A 20,489-nucleotide genomic window follows, 5' to 3' on the forward strand; every position below is an offset into this window, starting at 1 on the left:
GACACTGGTGGCGGGCTGGCTTTGGCCCATGGGCCATAGTTTGCCGAGCTCTGGGCTAGAGCCATTGCTGGCATATAGAAGGTGCTCAATAAATATTTGTTTAATGATGAAGAGCACGCTTTTAATTAAATGTTTTATTATGAAATATTTTAAGCATACAGAAAAGGGCAGAGAATAATATAATTAGCATCTGCTGCTGAGATTCTACAAACATTAGTCTGTTATATTTGCTTCAGATTTTTTTTTAGAAAACAGCCAGATATAGTTAAAAGCCACCCCTCCCTCCCTTTCCCTCCCTCTCTGTCGAGAAACAGTTGCTATTCTGAGTTGGTGTATAAGCTTTCTGTCTGTGTTTTTTATTTTTACAACACAGACATAAAATATCTACAGAAGGAAGAGTCATAGTGTACCTAGCCTTCTGTGACTTGCTTTTTTTTTTTTTTAACTACTATGTTTTGTCTATGGTTGTCAGATGTAACTCTAGTTCATTCATTTGCATTTTTTTTTCTAGTTTAATATATTTGTCTTTTTAGTCTTACTCAAGAGATTCTTTTCAACCTAGATGTCATAAAGGTACTCTCTTGTATTTTCATCTCGGGCAGGAATCAGGGGCCCTTTTATGCAGAGGGTCAGAGGAAATATTTCAGACATTGCTGGCCATACCCTTCTGTTCCAACTACTCAACCCTGAAAGCAGCTGCCTATGTAAACTCATGAGTGTGACTGTGTGCCATTAAAACTTTATTTACAAAATCAAGCGATAGGCAGGATTTGGTCCATGACATGCAGTTTAGAGACCCCTGATATAAAAGTTTTGAGATGGTGTTTTTAACATTTGATACAGAATTCATCTAGAGTTCATTCTTGTGAGCATGTAATGCATGACTGGAATATTTATTTTAGCCATAGCAATCAGCAGTTGTTCGGGTACCACTTACTAAATAGTTTATCCTCCCTGCACTAATTTTCAATGCCTTCCCTGTTATATACCAGGTTTCTTTAAATGCTATATATGTGCTCTCTTTTCTGATACAGTGTTTCCTTTGTGTGTCCCTGGGCCAATACTATGCTCTTGCAGTGGTGATAGCTTTATAGTAAATATTGTATCTGGTGGGGAAAATATGTTCTTTTCTTCAAATTATCTTGGAAATGCTTGGTCTTTTTTTCTTCCACTTGAGTTTTTAGATCAATTTGACAAATTAGGGGGAAAAAAAGAACATGATATTCAGTTGGAATTATATCTTTCTACTTGGATCGATATTCTTATTTTACAGTCACCAATGACTGGACAAATTACTCTGATTCTCTGAGCCGCAGAGATAATGTGCAGTTAATAATACTGCACAGGGTTATGGTGAAGATGAAAATTTTATTATTAGCTATTAGTATTCTTTGATAGAAGCTCTCTTATTAAAGGTATTAGGATAGTTAATCAGGTCAGTTAATCAAAGAAGTTAATTGAAGTGGAGAATCATAAAAAAGTCTCAAACATGCTTTAAGCATCTTATTTTATCTTAAAATTCATAAATGTGTATTCCTGCGGCAGGGGAAAAGGTGTCGTTGACTCTTTATCCGCAGTTCCACATGCTGCTGGTGGTTTGTTTCCTTGTGTGGATCGTAATTTCTTATTATGAGCTCATTACGATGTGTCCATGTGTGTGAGTCTCATGTGCTATGAAACGGTGACTCCATCACTCCGCCGGTCCCGGACAAGTTTTTTATGTTCATTTCTTAGCTAAGGATTTCCACGTCAAGGGGGTATCATTAATCAAATGGGATATTCACTTTGGTTCCTTGTAGGCAACTCTTTTTTCATCCAGAGATCCTAGAGAGATGTCGGGTTTTCCAGGCACACCGGTGGATTTAGTCCCAGGCCGCCCACCTTAGAGGCTTTCTGTGTCAACTCAGTTATGGGTCACCCTCTTCTCCTGGGCTCAAGGCCATGTTTCTCATGCGATTTCTAGAGCTCAGACTCCCAGCCCCATGGTCTTATTTCCAGGCCTGTAACCTCTGTGGACAGGGCAGCGTCACCTGCTAATGGCTCCGGCATGGTGAGTTCTCTCATCATTTCCGAAACGTGAGGATTCCTCCCTTTGTCCCCCCTTTGAAAGCTCTCCTTTGAATCAAAGCATCTTCTGTTTTATCTAACATCACTCTATGGTTTTAGCTGGAGAAGGGCCTGCCCATCAGCTCAGTCCGTTGTCATCGAAGTCCCAAATAATGAAATCTTTCATCAATAGAATGTTTCTTTTCTGCATGCCCACAGCATTGACACACACAAGGAAAGTCACGGCGTCTATAATCTTTGCCCACTAACGTAATTCACATAGTCTAACTTGGCATGCACGATTCAGTGCGATTGGTTTCATCAACGCTCTAAAACAGATCAGAGGATGCTCTGTGCTCAAAAATTAGTTTCCTGAAAAACCCTTAATTCTACACAGTTAGGCTTTACTGGCTTTTTCCTGTGGGCTTTTCTATTCCTTCTAATTTCGTGCCTCCATTGGAAATGCCAAATATTTGCGTTTTTAAAGAACTAATGTGGATGATCAGTATTGTAGAGCGTCTTCGAGCTACAGTACTTCCGTAGACGTAATGATCCAGGCACCAACTCTACTGATTTAAGGTTTAGCTTCTCGTGGGGGAGGACGCACCTCTGTGTCTTAAGAGACAGTGCCCCAAAGTGCGGCTAGAATGTTCTCTCTTCTGCTTCTCTGTAGAGCTGTCCTGTGTCCGCAGGGCTGCAAAATGAAGGCGGGCTGATTTTCTGTCCCTCGTCCCTCTGTCCCCTGTCCTGAGACTCCAGTCTCTGTTGCTGGCCACCCCTGTGTCTGTCTGTGCTCAGTGGGCAGGGTTTTGTGGATGGCCTCTCCGCCCTCAGCCCTGTTACTCCATTCCTTTACTACTGTGTGTGTGTGTGTGTGTTTTTCTTTTGTTTCTTTGGTCTTCTGTAACTTCAGAAGTCCTCTCGGTTTCCTCATGGAAAAATACCTGCCTTTTACCAGACGATGTCCACTAACCAGAGCTGCTTTTCTGCCATGCAGTGAGATGACCAGTCTGAGCACACGTGCAGTTTGGGGATCTTTTGTTGATTAAAACATAATTGCCCCTGGATCTCCAGGGCCTGCCCTTTTGCTGTCTTTAACTTTATTTTTTTTTCCTTCTCCACCTTAGCGAAGCTGCCTAGATGAAGCCGGCTGGTTCTAGAAGGCTTATCTCCAGGCAAACGAGGTTGGGTGACAGGAAGGTTTTAGATTTCTCCGCAGTCACTGGTTCTTGACCTCACATCCGGGAGCAGATGGATATTAAAATGAGAGCAGCCATTTCCACTTAAAGTGAGAAACGCTGAAGAGAGAGCAGAGGGAATTTTGGGGCACGCAGAGAGAAAAGCACAGGAAAGCAGTCATGAGGCCAGACAGGTACGAGGAAGCAAGCCGGGGGAGCTCGGGGAGCAAGCCCTTTCCGGCTCGAAGCAAAAGGTTTTCCCAAACAAGGTGACCCTGGTTTTTCTGCTTTTTGACCTTGTTTCTCACCCAACTTTTCTCCAGAGTCCTGGGCTACACTCCCTGCAGGTAGAGATCACCCTGCCCGGTGGGAATCACTCTGGGCAAAGAATAAAGAGCAGTCTCAAAGCGAGCGATGCACTCTCTTCATTTCGAACGACAAATAGTTATCGAGCGCCGACTACGTGCTGGGCTGTGTAGCTCCCGGCCGCCTCACACAGGTGTCATTTGTCATTTCTGCCTATTTCAAATCATAAAGAAATAAACATACTGTAATATCTGGAGACTCCCTTTGTGGTCCCCAACAAGAAGAGAAGGCCCTTTTGAAAGTGGGAGACAGAAGGAGTCCCCAGCCTTGTTTAACGTGTTTTACTGGCTTCCCAAAGCTTCTAGGATGGAGGCCAAACCCATTAGGAAAACACAGAGGCCGCTGTCTGGGCTGCTGCTGGCTTTCCCGGGCCCCACGGTCTCGAGAATCTCTGATGCTCCACCACCTGGGAGGATAGTCGGGCGGGGCCTTGTGGTGACTTTTGAGCAAAGAGGCGACATAGTACCATGATCTTCGCCAGCGGCTCCAAGCTCTTTCAGGGAGGGGAACTCAGGGTGCAGGAGACTCTCAAAAGAGGGGTACAATTGACAGGGTCCCCAGGGCCTCCTGCGAAGCGCAGTTACCTGCCTGATTCCCTCAGGTTGTGCCACTGGTTACAGGGTTGGTAGATGGCAAAGACATTCCTAAGGATAGTTAAAAGAAAAAAAGACATAAAAAAATATGCTCCTTTTATTTGATTGGGAGGATGTCACCCAGAAACGTGTCCTCCCAGCTTTCACGCGTGCGGACAGTTGCAGCCCGGGCTTCTCAGGGTAAGTCACCTTCTCCTGCATCTTCTCTCTGTCAGCGTGGCCAGTCCGGCTTGAATCCCCGGGGCCCCTTCCTTCCCCTTCGCTCTCCTTGCCGTGGGCAGGTCGTGGGCATATCCACTCTGCTCCTGTCTGGGCAGAGAAGCTCCGCCGGCCCGGGCTTTGCCGTGCTGCACGCTCCTGACACTTGGTCAGCATAACGCAGGTGCTTGCTCCGAGAAGCCTTGTCTTCCTGGGGGCGCAGGGAGGGGGTCTGAAGGAGGGCAGAAGAGAATCTGGTGTCCCCGGCTCGTTGTTCTGCCCAGACCCCTCTGAGGTTCCGTCTTCCTATGGACTCTGTTCTCCTGGACACAGCTTCAGGCATCTCATGCCCCGTGTGCGCAAAACCAGACCCTTCCACGGAACCGTGAACCTGCTCAGCCCAGCGGGCTCCATCCAGGTGTTTTGGAAGGTCCGCTGAGCCGCCCGGGGTTTGGGGGCTGTTTACCCTGAAGCCCTGCACAGCTGGTTGGACCTCGGTTACCCCTATCCCACTGCACCCCGAGCGCCATCACCAGCTCTTCCCGCCTCACCGGTAGGTGGCCCGAGCCCCGCGCTGCCCGAACAGCCGGGGCCAGATCCGGGGCCGGCTCCGCAGGAAGCATGTCGCTTTCCTCTGGTAGCCCGTGGCCGTGAGCCGCTCTGTCCCGCCGAGGACCGCTCCTCGACCTGGCGAGATGAAAGAAGAGGCCGTGCGGAGCACAGTGAAAGGGTGCGCTTTGGAGCCGCTGTCTCGGGTTCCGGTCCCTGCCCCGTGCGCCTTCGCGTCGGCTCGTCACCTTTCCGAGCCTTGGTTCCCTCTGGGTAACGCGATGGCGACAGCTGTTCCACGGGGCTGTCTGGGCACGTGGGGACCGGGGGCTGCAGCCCTCACCCCGGGTTCACTCTTCTCCACATGCTCCTTTTTCTCTCCCCCGCGCCGGTGTTTCCTGCCTCTGCCCGGCCTCCCTGATGCCTCGCGCTCACCGGGCTCGTGTGCGAACAGTGTGATCACTGACCCCCCCGCCGCTGGTATCGGCAGAGCCAGCGTATTCCTACCCCCCGAGCACCGGATCCGTGTTTACAGTCACATAAGGACATCGCCTACTCAATGTCCCTTGAATACCTAGACATCTTCCGGCCCCAAACCAAAGACCGTGGCTTCCTGTCCCTTCTCAAACACGTTCCATTTTTCCGAATCCTGCATTTCAGCGTGTAACCCTATCATTTTCCTGGTCGTCCAGGTCCAAAGCCCAGGGGTCGCCCCTCGCACGTCTAGTCAGTCGGAATCCCGGTCGCATGATGCTCCTCACCTGGGTAACCGCGGTGGTTCCCTAAGACACCCCATGATCCCTGCGTCCCCAGGTGGACCCCCACTCACATGTCATCCCCCCGTTGCTGGAGGCCTTTCTCTAAAATGTTGCATCTGCCCGACATTCGTTATTGACGTGCCCTCAGAGCCGAAGTCGAGCTGTTTAGCATCACGTGCTGTGAACCGAGTCTCATCTTTTTCTACAAATCTTTTAAAGCGTCCTGACGTGTGACCCATCCTCCTGTTAAACAAGCCACTTGTGGGTCTTTCCTCTACCACCCTCTTCATCACCCCAGGGCCTTTGCACCTGCCGTTCGCGCTGGCGGGAGCCCCCTTTGCTGCTGCTCCTTCCTTGGGTGGCTCCTCCTTGACCCTTGACCCTTGACCCGTGAGACTTACTCTCTGCGGGAAGACTTCCTGAATGATCTCGGTGTGCTCTGTGCTCAGCTCTCTGGTCCTCACAGCACCCCGCGTGCCTATCTCGTGGACCCGATTTCACCGAGATAAAGTCGTGCTATACTCATTTATTACCCCGGGAGTCACTAATCTCCGTGCTCGGCCCATTCATCTGCCAAACCTTTTTCGTAAAGATTATACTGATCACACGAGAGTGCTTCCTTCACCATACCATTGCTGGGTACAGAGATGATTAATTAAACATTTTTTTTTTTTAATTTAAGACAGGAAATTTTATTATTGTGTATGGTGTGAGAAAGGAGTCCAGTTTAATTTTTTTTCCCAGTACGGATATCGGTTTGTTGAAAAGACTCTATTTATCATACTAGTCTGCTCCAGAAACGAAGTGTCTATTTGTGATCATTCTAGTTCTGGACCCTCTAGTCCATTGTCCCAATTACTGTAGCTTTAAAATTCCCGATTCTTTGTAGCACGTGCCCTCCTACCTTGTTCTTTCTCAGGAGTGTCTGGGCTATTGGAAGACCTTTTACACGGGAACAACCACCACCGAAAACTTGTGATTTTTATTGCAGTTGCATTAAATCTGCAAATCGCTTTGGGGAAAATTGGAATCTCTGTGCCTTTGTGTTTTCTAATCCTTCCTAGGAACCTCCCTGCATTTATCCATATCTTCTTTAATTTCACTCACTACCGTTTTGCTGTTTTACAGTCCTCTTCACGAGGCCACACACTGCTTCCGTTTGATTTATTCCGAGATATTTGACTTTTTAATACATCGTAAACAGCGCCTTTTTAAAATTTTATATTGTGTTTGTTTCTGATATATGGGATGCGATTGTTCTGTTTTTTTTTTTTTTAAAGACATTTGGACCTCGTATCTAGGAAACTTGCTAAACTTCCATATTCTAATATTTTATCTTCATGCATAATCATATAGTCTGTGAATTATGACAGCTTTGGTTCCCATTCAATTCTTATACCTTTTTATTCTTACCTCCTGGCACTGGCTGGGACCATTAGTGTAGTGTTCAGTAGAAGTGATGATATAAACATCCTTGCTTTGTTGTCCATTTCAGAGAGACACTTTTCAACATTTCACCAAAAAGTATTAAATTTGCTGTATTTTTTTTTCGTAGATACTCTTTATCAGATGGAGGGTATTTCCTTCCATCTCTGTTTGCTAAAAGTTTTCATTCTAAAGGGATGTTGAATTCAATAAAATGCTTTTCCTGCATCAGTCGAGATGCTCAAATAATCTTCTAGGAAGTTTAACTCCCAGTTCGCTGCAGGCTTCTTTTCCTGAGTGGACCAGGGAGGTAGGTACACGTTCACATATCTCCTGTATTTACGGCATCGTTGCTTTGTAAAAAGAGTTTGCTAGGGTGTGCGGGTGTCTCTGGTGAGAGGCAAGTCAAGAACTCATGCACTGAAATTGTTCCTTGAGCTTCCGATTCAAGACTCTTGTCTTCGAATAACTAAGAGAATTAAAAGAGAAGCATTTCATCCGAGGCTGGTGTGCCCGTGCCCGTGAATGCAGGTGACTATGGAAACCAGGGGACAAAGGCTTGTCGGGTTTCTGAAGAACCGTTATTTCATTCTTGACATATCTGCAGCTGAGCAGGGCTTAGAGATTTATCAGCACCACTACTGACTATATGCACTAGCCAGACTAAAGCTCAGGCACTGTAATTTCAAGGTAATTCCCCCAAATCAGCATATTTTAAAGGGATACCATATAAAGGTAGGACACTAATCAGTCATGTTTATTTTTAATGAAGTCATTTCATCACCAGAAATTCGAATTCTGCCTGTAATTCCCTTTTAGCCTACTTACACATGTGACTCAACCCATGTGCAAAAATTCAGGACAGGCCGATTTTAAGAACGTTGACTCAGAATTGAGGGGAAGAATGATCGACTGCCCCCATTAGTCTCGGGTTACTTTTCAAGGAGGCCTAGCGTCCCTCATACAGAAGTAAAGAGCTATCAGGACACGGAGATCCGTGTTTCGTCGTGATGCGCGGGCCTCCATTCAGTAAAGCGAGTGAGCATTTTTGTTATTTGGGTTTGGAAACAAAATTCACGGGAAGCCGTTTCTGGCCGCGTCGGCTGCTGGCACGAACGCCGCGATTTCTTCCCACATCTTTGCTCCTGGTGGAGAAGCAGTTGGCGTCGGAATGTGGTTAAGATCTTCAATGAACGAAGCGGGAAACGTACCCTTTCTGAGATGAAAACACTGCGGCGGTTGGACCCCAACGCTGCTCATTTGCGTTTCGGCAGGAGGATGAGGCTGGTGGCCAGCGCGCGTCCCGTTTCGCATCGAGAGACCCAGCATTAAGGGCTCTGTGGTTCCACCTTTTCCCTTGTGCAGCTGAGGAAACTGAGTCCCGAGAAACATCCCGTCTTGCCCAAGGTCACCCCCAAATGGGAGTGGAACCCCAAGGTTTCTCTACTGTATCCTAGTATTGCAGGGTAGCAATTTCGTTACCGTTTCCCCCAGAAACCCTGACATGCAAATTCAGGAGCTGCCTGTGTTGCGGTCTCATCCCAGCTGACAGGGGGAGACACTCCGGCTCTTTCAAGGCCCCTCAGTCTGGGCGCCTCTCCTCTAAGCCTCACTCCTGGGTTCCAGCTGTTTCGCCTCTGCAGTGAGCTGTCTGTCCATCACTCATTTCCCTTGCGGTCAGTCGTTGGGTGGGAGGGTAGGGGGAGCATTTGTACATTTCTTCCTATGAAGCAAAGGTGTGAATATGACCCATCACAGTGCGTTTTCTAGGTTAGCAGTGCAAAGATTTATCCTGCCACATTCCTGTACATAATTATGATTAAAAGAGCACCTGGTCCCTTCTCTGCCTTAAGTTGTACCACACAAGGTCCCTCTGTGACGTACTCACTCGACGCGTGCCAGCCCAGTACGGGAGTTGTGTGGGGAGAAAATAAAAGAGCAGGAATTACTATGGACATATCACGAGCCTGTTCCAGCTTGTCTTCTCTGAATTTCACCCAGAGGAGCCCACCAACCTGTTTCTTCCTTTTGTAAACCCAAAGTCAGTACTGTCTGGGTCAGGGATTGGCAGACTCAGGGACCAGATGATGAGTATCGTAATGGCTTTGTGGACGAGGCAGTCTCTGTGGCACCCGCTCAACTGCCGAGCGATGCCGTCAAAACAGACACAGATGGCCGCGGCCGTATCCAAGGAAGACTTTATTTATGGAGCAGGCTGGATTCGGCCTGTGCTTGTAGTTTGCCAACCCTGCTTTGTACCAACGAACTCTAAATTTTGTTTTTCGGACCAGATGCATGAGCATCATCTGGAAAATGCTGAAAGATATGGGTTTCTAGGCCTCACCTTCAGAGTTCTGATGAATGGCTTGGAGCTTTTTAAAAGTTCATGAATGGATTCTGCTGCCTGGACAAATGATTAAAACAATGGCTCATTGTGCTTTTAAATTTTTGTATGGGTACTTATATGCAAATGAACATGCGACCTCGTGTTTTGTGTTTAAAAATGACATTAAAAATGACGTGGTTCTGTGCGAACCATTCTGCCCATTCCTCGTTTCTTTCTTGGTCCTTGTCACTGAGGTGTGCCTCTGCCGGTGATATCTAAGAGTCTATCTAATGAAGGACTTAGTCCTTTGTAATGACAGGTGGTACATTTTTTCCCTCCATCACGTTACTGCCTTTTAACTTCATTTATGGAGTCATATGGGTCTCTAGAACCATTTTGATGCAGTAAAATGCATGGGTCTGTTCCTTTAAGGAGTGATTTTGCTCGGGGGGACGTTGGCAATGTCTGTGGATATTTTCGGTTGTCACAACTGTCATTGCTGGATGGAGGGCTTCTACTGGTCTCCAGTACGAAGAGCCGAGGAAGGCTGCTGACCAATGCACAGGGAAACCCCCGAAACAGACTATCCAGCCCGAAGAGCCAGTGGTGCCGAGGTCGAGAAAGCTTCTGTGAGGATTTTCTTTTTGTTCCTTGCTTAATAAGGCACCTTTTCCCTGTGGTACTAATGTCTGTATCAAAATCTGCATTATAAAGTTCCTTAATTGATTTTGCCGTTCAGAAAAATTACTAAAACGATGGCCCCTTAGGCTTATTTCTTAACGCCACACACGAATCGCCTTCTGCTGTGCCGAGATCTTACTCCTCACTGCTCTGTAAGTGCCACCCGTCCGCCGGGTCCCCTGGGTGACTGTGTGGCCTGGGACGTATGACATGCTCCATCCGTGCTCGCAGGCCCCCTCCCCGGCCGGTTTCCTTTGGTTTCCTCCAGCACACATCCCGTTTCCCGGGCTGACTGCCCACTGAACACAGGGGTAAGTTAGGGAGCCGGGCGACCTCAGGTTTGAATTCTACTTCTCTGGACCCGCTGAAAGCAGTGTCAATGGAAGCTGAGTGGCCGTCGAGAGACTGGGAAATCATGGAGCTGGAGGAAGCCTTGTGACGTGCCACCCCAGGCCCTCCCTTCCTGTGCGAGGAATCTGGCCAGGGCCTTGTCCTCAGCCTTGGAGTTCCTGCGCAGACGGGGACCGACCCCAGGACTCGGGGTGCTCGGTCGGCTCCGTTTCCCATTAGAAAGCTCCTTTCTGCTGCCTTTGTTTTGGTGAGAGCCGCCACTGTCATCGAAAACAGACCGGCTCTGAGACCTGCTTGTAATCTGCTCATTTCGTACCTGCAATTATCAGACGCATTCTCTCTCTGTCTCTCAGCAACGGGGACTTCAACTCAAACATGCAATCGAACCAGGCGACGTGCATCCGAGCAGGGTATTAATGGACAATTAGGCTGCTCAGAGTGAGTCCAAGTTAATGTGCTGTTTTCTTCTATTAGACTGCGAGCTCTTCAATAGCCAGGCATGGGCTTCACTCATCTTCCTGAGCCCTCGTGTGTGTACCGTACCGGGCGCATCATAGGTACTTGATAAACATCACTTGAATGATCAGCCATACTGAGTTTTCTGTGAAAATACAGGAGAAGTACAAACAAAGCCCATAACTTCTCTCCACCAGCATGGAAAGATCACCTGGGAAGGTAGGTATGCCCCCAGGCCCCCCATCTACTCAGGTGATGCTGATGAAGGTGTTCACATGCGACACTTTGAGACGACCCCCTAAACTTTGAGTTACTGTCTCTAACGACCTTGTAATGGGCCTTCTTCATACTCGTTTTAAGTTTGACCTTCATCTTTCTGTTGGTATGCTGCAGAGGGCATTGGAATTGCCAGAACCATGGGCAGCAGACAGTTTAAGGAAAGAAAACAGGTCTCGGCGGAAGCGTCTCAGGAGACTCCTTCACCTCCCTAGTCCCTGGGGTTGTCAGGCACCTTCATCTCGCCCTGTGCACACACCCATAAGTGCTCTTGATCGTAGTACAAATTATTTGACACAGGTGAAAAGTCTAAAATAAAATGTGAAAAGAACAATGATGTGAAAAAATGCGGCTTAGAAAGGTGAGTTAATCTGATGTAACGCACAGCATTTAATAAATGAGCTTGCCGGTTCACTGTAAGCAGAAAATCATTAAACCATGGGCTTTCTCTTCTCTTCTTTAAAGGCAATATTACAAAGTCTTAATCATTTTCCCCCTTATCATTAGAAGCTAGAAATTATAGCCCAGAAAATATCACCTGTCAAATTTTGGATGTCCCCAAAGTCAGGTCTATTAATTATGATATTTTGCCTCATTATGCATTTTGACAGTTTGGTTATTTCCTGCTTATCGTGCAGACTTGATGGGATTCAAGGGCAGTAGCGACCCCTGCGACGGGATTTTTCCTATGAGATAAAATACACGTGCGAACTTAAAAATAAATCTCAGTGAGTTGTGTACAGTCAAACAGGACTTACAGTACCTATTTATGATTCCGGGATGCTGCTTAAAGATTAACGATTGCATTTTATCTTACATGTGCTGGTATGTAATTGAAACAGATTTTTTAAAAAGTAAAACTCGCCTGGTGTTAGAGAATATAATGGCAGGTAGTTGGCATTGTTAGTGAAGCAACTAACAGGAAACCAAGGAAGAAGCATCGATATGAAACGATCGTTTTAAGGAAGAGCTCGGGGGCCTCTAGCGGGTTTAACTTTCTCGCCTTCGTGGCCTAGCGCGAGCGTGCGCATGCGCACGTGTGCTCCATCGCGTTGCGCGCTGCTTTGAATCCCTTTGGGAATCTCTGCGGTAGACAGCTTCATCTTTAGCTCTTGTTCTCTTCGCTAGGAACAGTTCCCCGGCCGTCCCCGCGACCCACTCTTCCTTTAATCGCGTTGCTGCTCTCGCCCCTCTGGTGCGTGAGACCCAGACCGCAGCCCTCAAACGGCGCCGTTTATCCCCATCCCGTTTTCCTTCAGCTCTAATTTCCACACCTGGCGGGGCTGTCAGCGGGGCATGGCGAAATGGCCATTGCCAGGGACACCTGCCCTTGCCGCCCAGCTCTTTCCGCCGGCCCCCGACACTGTCCCCCGAGGGGCGGGCTGCACGCGGCGTGGCACCTGATGGCCCCCGAGGACCGAGGACCGGAGCGGGACGCCTCGGAGGCTGGCGTGAGAGGTGCCCACGCCCCCAGTCAGCCTCCTTGCAGCCCCCACAAGGCCACGGCGGCGGGCTGTGCTGGCTGTGCCGTGCCTCCTCCATCAATGGGGCCTTCGTCCCCTTCTCAAGCTGATTTGAAGTCATTTAAGCGCTCTAAAAATGCTGTGGGGAGGACGCGTCGTTCCCGCCTGGCTTGTGTCCTCAAGGCCCGGCGGCCTTGGGGAGTCCCAACTCCATGTTGCATAGCCGTGCACATCACAGGCTCCAGCCGCTGCTTTGTAGGTAGCATCATTCATTCGCTCAGTCATTCATTCGCTGTTGGTTCAGCAGCCCGCATGCGCGAGCACTCAAGTACCCAAACAGAAAACAGAACACAGAAATGTGACCTCCCAGGGTTTGCATGATAGTGGAGGAAGAGAGGAAACAAATATAATAGATAAATAACTCCCTGCCCCCCGCATATATCTGAAGGTGAGAGATGTTTTGCGGGAGAGACGAGAAAGAGGATTTGACTGTGCCAAGGGATGGAGACTTTGCAGGGTCAGGATGGAGACTCAGAGAGGTCCTCCTGAGCAGATGACATTGGGGCAAAGACTCAAAGGAGGCTTGGGAGGAAGACGTCGGAGTGTTCCAGAAAGAGGGGATGGCCAGTGCAAAGGCCCGGATGCAGGAGGTGCCGGGCGAGACGTTGGGACAGTGAGTCGGTGTGTCCGGAGCCAAGCGAGGGAGCACGAGCGTGGGAGATGACGCTGAAGCGATTCGGGGGAGAGATCGCGAAGCGTAGGTTCTAGTAAGACTCCGCGGAGACTTCGGCTTCCATTCTGAGTACAGGTCACCGACAGGGTAACGTGGCTAAGCCTCAACCGTAAAAGCAGAATGATAAACACACTCGCCTCAGAGGGTCGTCGTAGGGAGGAAGTCAAGTCAGAAAGGTGAAATGCTGCACATAAAATGCTAACTGTCACCGAGGAAGGCACACGGAGAGGACTTGGTTGGAGGCAGGTACTGCTGGTGTTGTTTTCGGTGCTGGTACCAGGTTACGAGATGTACCGCGTGCAGGGACAGACGTGGGATCCGGTTCTTTTTTCCTGCAAGCATTTTGTTCCCGGACTTGGTACAGTCCATGTCACACAGTGAGGCCTCATTCAACGTTCACTGAGCATTATTGTTCTCTCCTCATTCTAACACAGCGTTTCAGATGGCCTTCAGTGGCCTACATTCAGTCCTTGTTTTCAGTTGCTCATGGAAGTATAACCCTTACCGTTTGCCTTCGCCATGGGGGTTTTTTGGGGCGGGGTAACAGCTCGATGTCAAAGTCACGGTGCTGTGTGTGGCAGGAACTCTTGGCTGAAAGCCGGAAGACACGACGCAGCTCGGCCTTCTTTCGTAGTGGCTGTGATGGCTGTCACTCGTCTCCTCCGCCCTTCCATTTCCTGACAGTGATATGCATCCAGAAGAATCCTTTTCTGATTCAGGGTTGTCATGAGCACAGCGAGATACTGTATGGCAATGATCTCTGAAAACCCTACATAACCATCTCGGGATGCAGTAGGTACCACGCCTGGTAGCCTTTCCCGTGTGGCGGAGGGGACTGGTGCCTTGGATTCTTTCTCTGGAGGGGCTGTTGACTTAGGCTGTATCTTGGTGCCTCTCGAGGGACTGGCTATTGCCACCAGTGGGCTGTGGCAATGGGGCAGAACCCCCGGGGCATCTCTGGCCCTCAGCGAGGTGGTCTTCGCCTTAGTAATGTCCTTCTCTAAGTTGCACAGTGGAGATTTGGACTTCCAGAAGTAACTTTGGTCTCTCCAATGTATTTAAGTGATTTGAATGTATTTTGGTGTGTTTTAAGCACGTGTTAAAAGTTTCAGTTTGTGACTAGGTCGACCTCAGACGTTGTTTTCAAAGTTGATTTCAGAAACATGGCTTACATGTCTCCTTTATCCTAGCTGATTGAATTCTTTCTCCTTCCTGTCAGATAATTTTTGAGGGAATGCCCACCCATGAAGCTTTCCTAAAGAATACATCAGAAACGAGGTCATAATATCAGGACTACAGGAGCAGTTCACACCTCTCCCTCATTATGCATTGCTCTCCAAACAGCAATCAATCTGTCAGTCATTATGTTTTCAATACTTTGTAAAAGAAACCCCACCGCATTTTCTGCGTTCCTTGCTTGACGTGCTGGGAACAGAGCTGGGGACACAGCAGATAAAGTCCCTGCGCTCACGGAGCTAACGCGTTTGTGGGAGAAGAAAAAAGAGATTGTTTTAGATTTTGTAGAGAGGGAAGGCTTCTCTGAGGAGGTGACTTTTGAGTAGAGAACTCAGTGGAACGGGAGAGAGAAGGGAGGGAGAACCGTGCGAAGTCTGGGAGGGACGCATTCCAGGCAGGGAGCCCAGCAGGTGCAAAAGCCCTGAAGTGGGAATGACCTTGGCATAGTCTAGGGACAGAAAGGAAGCGGGAGGGGAGAGAGCAAGGGCGGAGGAACGTGTGTGGGAGGAGAGGGCACCAGGGCTGGGGAGGGGCCAGTCCTGGAAAGCCGAGTCTGTCACGGAAGGAGTTTGGGTTTCACTTGGAATCGACAAAGATTATAAATATTTAAAATCATTTACAGTTTAAATATTCCCTTCAGATACCAATCCATCTATTCTTATCTGAGATTCTGTGAAGGGCCTGCCAGTGATGGCAGAGAATTAACAATGTGGTGTTTTTGGAGCTTCGTTTTATTCAATTCGGAAGCCCTTAGCATTCCTTATGGAGTTTGTTGGAAATTGTTTGTCAAGGATATTAGCGGAACGAGTAGGCATTTTCCATGCAGAATTATGTGTTTATGTGTGAACCATTTCAATAGGAGAAGTTGCAGGCCTATTTATCTGTAGTCTCTTCTTTCCTAAAATCTGTTTTATGACCAGCCCGAGAAGCCAGGGTATCTCAGAAAGAGGTCTCATTTTTCTCTTATCACAGAAGCAAACGATAATTGAATAAGCATTGGGAACACGCCTGAAATCTTGAGCTGTCTCCACAAAACCATCGTTTCATGTCACATTGTTCTGTAGCGTCTCCAAGTTACAACAAGTGGCAGTTCAGAGGTCAGCAAGGGACTCAGCGGTAAACACTCAGAGCAGGAATACAGTTTAAAGACACACGAGTGAAGTTTTATCTCTCATATCTCGCCGGGCCGCATCTCTCTGTAATCACCTTCCAAAATAACGCGGTAGAAACGCTCAGAAAATTCTGCTCCGTACAAGTTGCCCCCGTGCTCTCCACGAGCTTGCAATTGTCATGCACGCTCATTGTGTCGGAAGCCTGTAATTAAATAATATCATCTGTGAAAGCTTCGCTCATCAGGTGGGAAATTGGGAGACCGAGGTAAGAGCATCTGCAGGAGAGATAAACCGGGCAGTCATTTCTTAGGAGGAAGCCTCGCGCGGTCCGGGAGGTGTAAAAGGAGATTTCAATTTAGATCCCTAGCATCATCTGTCAGGATGCACAGCTAGAAATACAAAGTTGGTAGTTTCATAATGGGCATCAATTTAATTTTTTTTTTTTGCGGGGGGGAGAGCCTTAGAACATTCCTTTAGATAACATATTCCTGGATCGACATTGTTTAGAGCTGTGGGTTCGGGGAGGCTCTCCTTTGCTGTGTATATCCTGGCGGGACACCTGTTCCCTGTGGAGAGAGGTTAAAGTTGAGATGAGCTTGGGACGCTGCCCCCAACAGCGCCAGGAGCGAAGACGGTGTCTGCCACCTGAACAGCATTTTCTTTAGAGCAGCAGCTCTGAGACCCGGAGCTAACTTCCCAGCGATGCCACCACTTTTCTTTTGAGGGAATAATTGACCCGTTTGTGGTCTCGTTTCAGCTTGTTGTGGATCCTTGCACCAGCAACCCTTGTCACCATGGCAACTGCAGCATCAGCAGCAGCAGCAGCAGCAGCGATGGCTACCTCTGCCTTTGCAATGATGGCTTTGAAGGTCCAAACTGCGAGCAGGCACTTCCCAGTGTACCAGCCTCTGGCTGGACCGAGTCCATGGTGCCCAGACAGCTTCAGCCCGTCCCAGCTACCCAAGAGCCTGACGTCATCCTGCCCCTCTCTCAGGCGACTGTGACGCTGCCAACATGGCAACCAAAAACGGGGCAGAAAGTTGTAGAAATGAAATGGGATCAAGTGGAGGTGAGAATGTTTCATTGCATATAATTTTATGGAAGAAACTTGCAAGGTTAAAATAATCCCAGTGGTTCCCATATCAGCAATAAAGATGGAAACCTTTTAAGTTACCCACTGAACAAAATAATGTGCCTTACCTCATTCCCATCTGCAGTAGTTTGAGAAATCTCTCTTGGTCACACACATGAGACGTTGAGATTATGATTGTTTTGTGAACATAGAGTAATCGAGAAAAGAAAAAGAATGGAATTATTTTCTGAAACGATAGCCACGTACATTTCTGTGAGATAATCTTGGATTTGGAGGGCTGACAACTCAGTGAAGAGTTATATAAATGAATGTATCACAGACCCTTCGTTGTTGACCTGATTGTCCTTCATGGAATATTATGGTCAACTTTTTGTTTGTTTGTTATTGTTTAGGTTCTATTTTTGGCAACTTGGAGCATTTAATGGGATTTAGAAAAAAGAAAAGCTATCTTGATTTTTAAAATATTTTGAGTGTGTTTAAGAATGAAATTTGCAAATTTTATTATTTTGACAATAACAAATTCTACTTATTGACTTTTATCCAGTCTGAGATCAGCTCATTGTATTTTCAATGTCATCAAAAGTCTCATCATATAAAATACAAAATTTTCAGCACACCCCTGAAAGTTGACATAAGCTATGAATTTGCTAGCTGGAAGGATTTGGGAACCAATCCAAATCATGAATTTGAGGTGACATCGATAGAGTGTAATTCCATTCCCTATTTTATACTGTATGTGACATCCATATAGACCTGGGGTTGTATATTATTACAGGTTTTGTAGCTTAAACAAATAAAACAGATCGATCTTTGGGTAGCACCTTCAGAGTGAAGGAGTGTATCTAGAAATTTCCCTTATTATAGAAGGAGGTAAGCCAGCAGTGCTCCTTTCGTGTTCTTGGGTAATTCTTACCAGTTGACCCACTTTGTTTCATTGCCAATTTATGAAGGCCACGCTCAGACTGCAGGGCACTGTTCTAAGTTTGCCTAAAAAACCGAACTCGCTCTGATTCCAGACTTTTAATAAATGCTTTGAAGGTACGATTTTAATGCCTCTCCGCTGAATGACTCACTTCCTGAATGTGAACTAGATTTGGGTCCACGTTTGTCAAGGAAGTGTCCTTTAAAGAAAATGTCTCCCCAACAAACCATTTCAATCCATTTATTTAAAGATGTGTTGTCCTACAGCTGATAAGTATGAAAGAGAAGCGCCTCCTCTTCTCGTCCTGCTGTTATTTGTTAGGCCCTTCGCGAAGCAGGTTCGAGGTACCGGAGGAAGACGTGTGAGCGTGTTTGGGCTTTCGCCTTGCGTAGAGCAACGACGCTTCAGAAACATGAAGCCGTTGGAGTCTGAGAGAACTAACGTTTAAGGAGCAGTTGTTTGTTACACAAAGTTAGCAAGTCGAGCTCACATCTTTGAATATCCACGATGGGTTTTATCTGCAGCATTTGACTATCAGATGTCGAGTGTGGGGCGAAAGTGCTCAGGATCTGTTTTTTTTTTTTTTTCCAGTCAATTTAACGATGAGGGATACTTTTAATACCCTTTTATTTGGACTCTCATGGATGAGGAGTGATCACAACACGAGGAATAAATGAATCACTTGGTCAGGGGCCCCGGACACAGCTCGAGTATTTGCAATATGCTTTCTGATGAGCACGTCTTCCCACCCTTGAGCTTTTTTTGGGGTACACATCCATATAATACTTTGGGGGAACGTGTCACTTAAACAATGAAGGTGCTTCCCAGTTACCTCGCCCTGACACGTGCTCTCGAGACCCCCCTCTGCACAGAGCAAGGCCATCCAGACAGGGCACTTCTTGCCCATTGCTCGTTCAAGGGCTCATTCTCTTTGCCGATAAGGTTTATACCCCCATGTGCACACTGCTCCCGAAAGGCCACCTCCTTGTGCGCTAAGCACTTAGTCCCTTGTTACGCCCAGAGGCCAGTGACTGCTTGTTGAATGAAAGAAAGAGCAAGGCAAGGACCCGACTCCTTTTCCGCGATACCCTATCATCAGCTTTTGCAGCGCTGGGCGTGGGTGGGCTGCTCCCAGGAACGTGTTTACGTTTCAGCAACTCGAATGGCAGAACTTTCATTTTCTTCTGAGTTGGGAAGGGTTCACTTTATGCTGTCTCTGTCCCCGCCCCAGCGTCATCAAAAGGAATGGAGGGGACGCAGCTCAGGCAGTTTCGTTTCCTAATAGTATCTTGTACTGTGCTCAGCCCCTGTAACTTGTCTTTTTTTTTTTCTTTTTTTCTTTTTGTTCAGGTGATTCCAGATATTGCCTGCGGGAACGCTAGTTCTAATAGCTCTGCGGGTGGCCGCCTGGCGTCCTTCGAGGTGCCACAAAACGCCTCAGTCAAGTAAGAAAATCCTCAGTTAAAACTGCTAAGATTTCTACTGTGACCGGATGCTGGGCTTTGTCTGTCTGTGTGACTGGCCTGTAACTGGGTGGTCCAGTGAGAAGCAGGAATGGAGTCCCAGGTGTAGACAGACATGGCCAGCGCCTCTCAGAAAACTCAGGGGCGCTATTTTGGAGACTGTTACAGCAAGGAACCAGTCAGGCTGGAGATGTGGATTGTGGAATTGGATGGATGAGTCAGGTGTGAGATAAGAAACCTCGACCTTCACGTCCCAAAAGACTTTTGCTTCCAAAATTCTTTGGCCTCTTAAGATTTTAGTGGACCATGGGTTAAATTCTTATGCATAATTTACTCCAACTTAAAAATGGAAACCTTACAATTTTCTCTTTAAAAACTAGCTGTTGAGAAGAGAGTGTTCTGTTTTATCTTAGAGTTAAGCTCTTTCAGATTACCTACAGCCCATTGTCATTCTCTGGTGGGCATGCGGACCAGGCAAAGGGAAGCAGTGTTGGCTGAGCGCCCACTGTGTGCCTTGCTGGGGGGTGGGCGTGGAGCCAGCATCAGAGAGCCATCCTTGTCCTGTTGGACAACTCCCACTGCCCATGCTTCTCTGTTCCTATTAACTACTACCTCCTCCCCCTACGGCCACCATGCAACAAATTGGGCATTTGCTGTCCAGCCTTCAGGGACTGCAGAAGACTGAGGAACCCTGTTCCCGGTTAACCAGTGTGCTGTATCGGCTCCTTTATAAGGGGACACTGGGCGTTACAGACATCTTCCGTCCATCCGGGGCGTTTTTGCCCACCTTGCTGTCTAAGCAGTGGAGTCCCTGAAAATGTCGGGAGGAGGGACTTTGTTAGCTCCCACCTGCATCCCCTCCCCCAGCCTTGACCACTCTGGTGGGGGAAGGAAGGCGTAAGCCAGGAGGGATGGTGAACTTGAACTTCGGGCACAGGGGAGAAGTCCCCCAGGTGCCGCATCTGAGGCAGCTTCGCGTTCTGCCAGCAGGGGGACCCCGGTCCTCAGCGTTTCCTTGCTCATCAGGCAGATGAACCCCCACAGTCAGGAGCTGGTTTTAGGAAAATAAGGTTCATTAGTTTCTTCTATGTTTTTAAAACCATCTCCCAGTCCTATCTTGTCTAGGTCATATTATTTCACTTTCATAAGCCTTTCCGAATAGTACTGGTCTTCTATCTCTTTAAATACCATTTTTCCCCCTTTCAACAAACCTGGAATTCTCTAAGACCCTCTGAGGCTGCAGAGCTGGGCACAAGTAGCAGAG

At 47.7% G+C, this 20,489-nt stretch overlaps 1 protein-coding gene across 2 annotated transcripts in view; it reads left to right on the forward strand.

The window, feature by feature from the left end:
* The window catches only part of DNER (delta/notch like EGF repeat containing), a 254,119-nt gene that overhangs the window by 83,786 nt on the left and 149,844 nt on the right, over positions 1-20,489 (forward strand). For both annotated transcript variants that reach the window (XM_036236759.1, XM_036236760.1), the window contains exons 2-3: positions 16,505-16,816; positions 19,113-19,207. In XM_036236759.1, the coding sequence (XP_036092652.1) occupies positions 16,505-16,816; positions 19,113-19,207 (407 nt within the window). The remainder of the gene's footprint in view (positions 1-16,504; positions 16,817-19,112; positions 19,208-20,489) is intronic.

Source organism: Rousettus aegyptiacus, unplaced genomic scaffold, assembly GCF_014176215.1.
Source record: "Rousettus aegyptiacus isolate mRouAeg1 unplaced genomic scaffold, mRouAeg1.p scaffold_m13_p_2, whole genome shotgun sequence".
Lineage (NCBI taxonomy): Eukaryota > Metazoa > Chordata > Mammalia > Chiroptera > Pteropodidae > Rousettus > Rousettus aegyptiacus.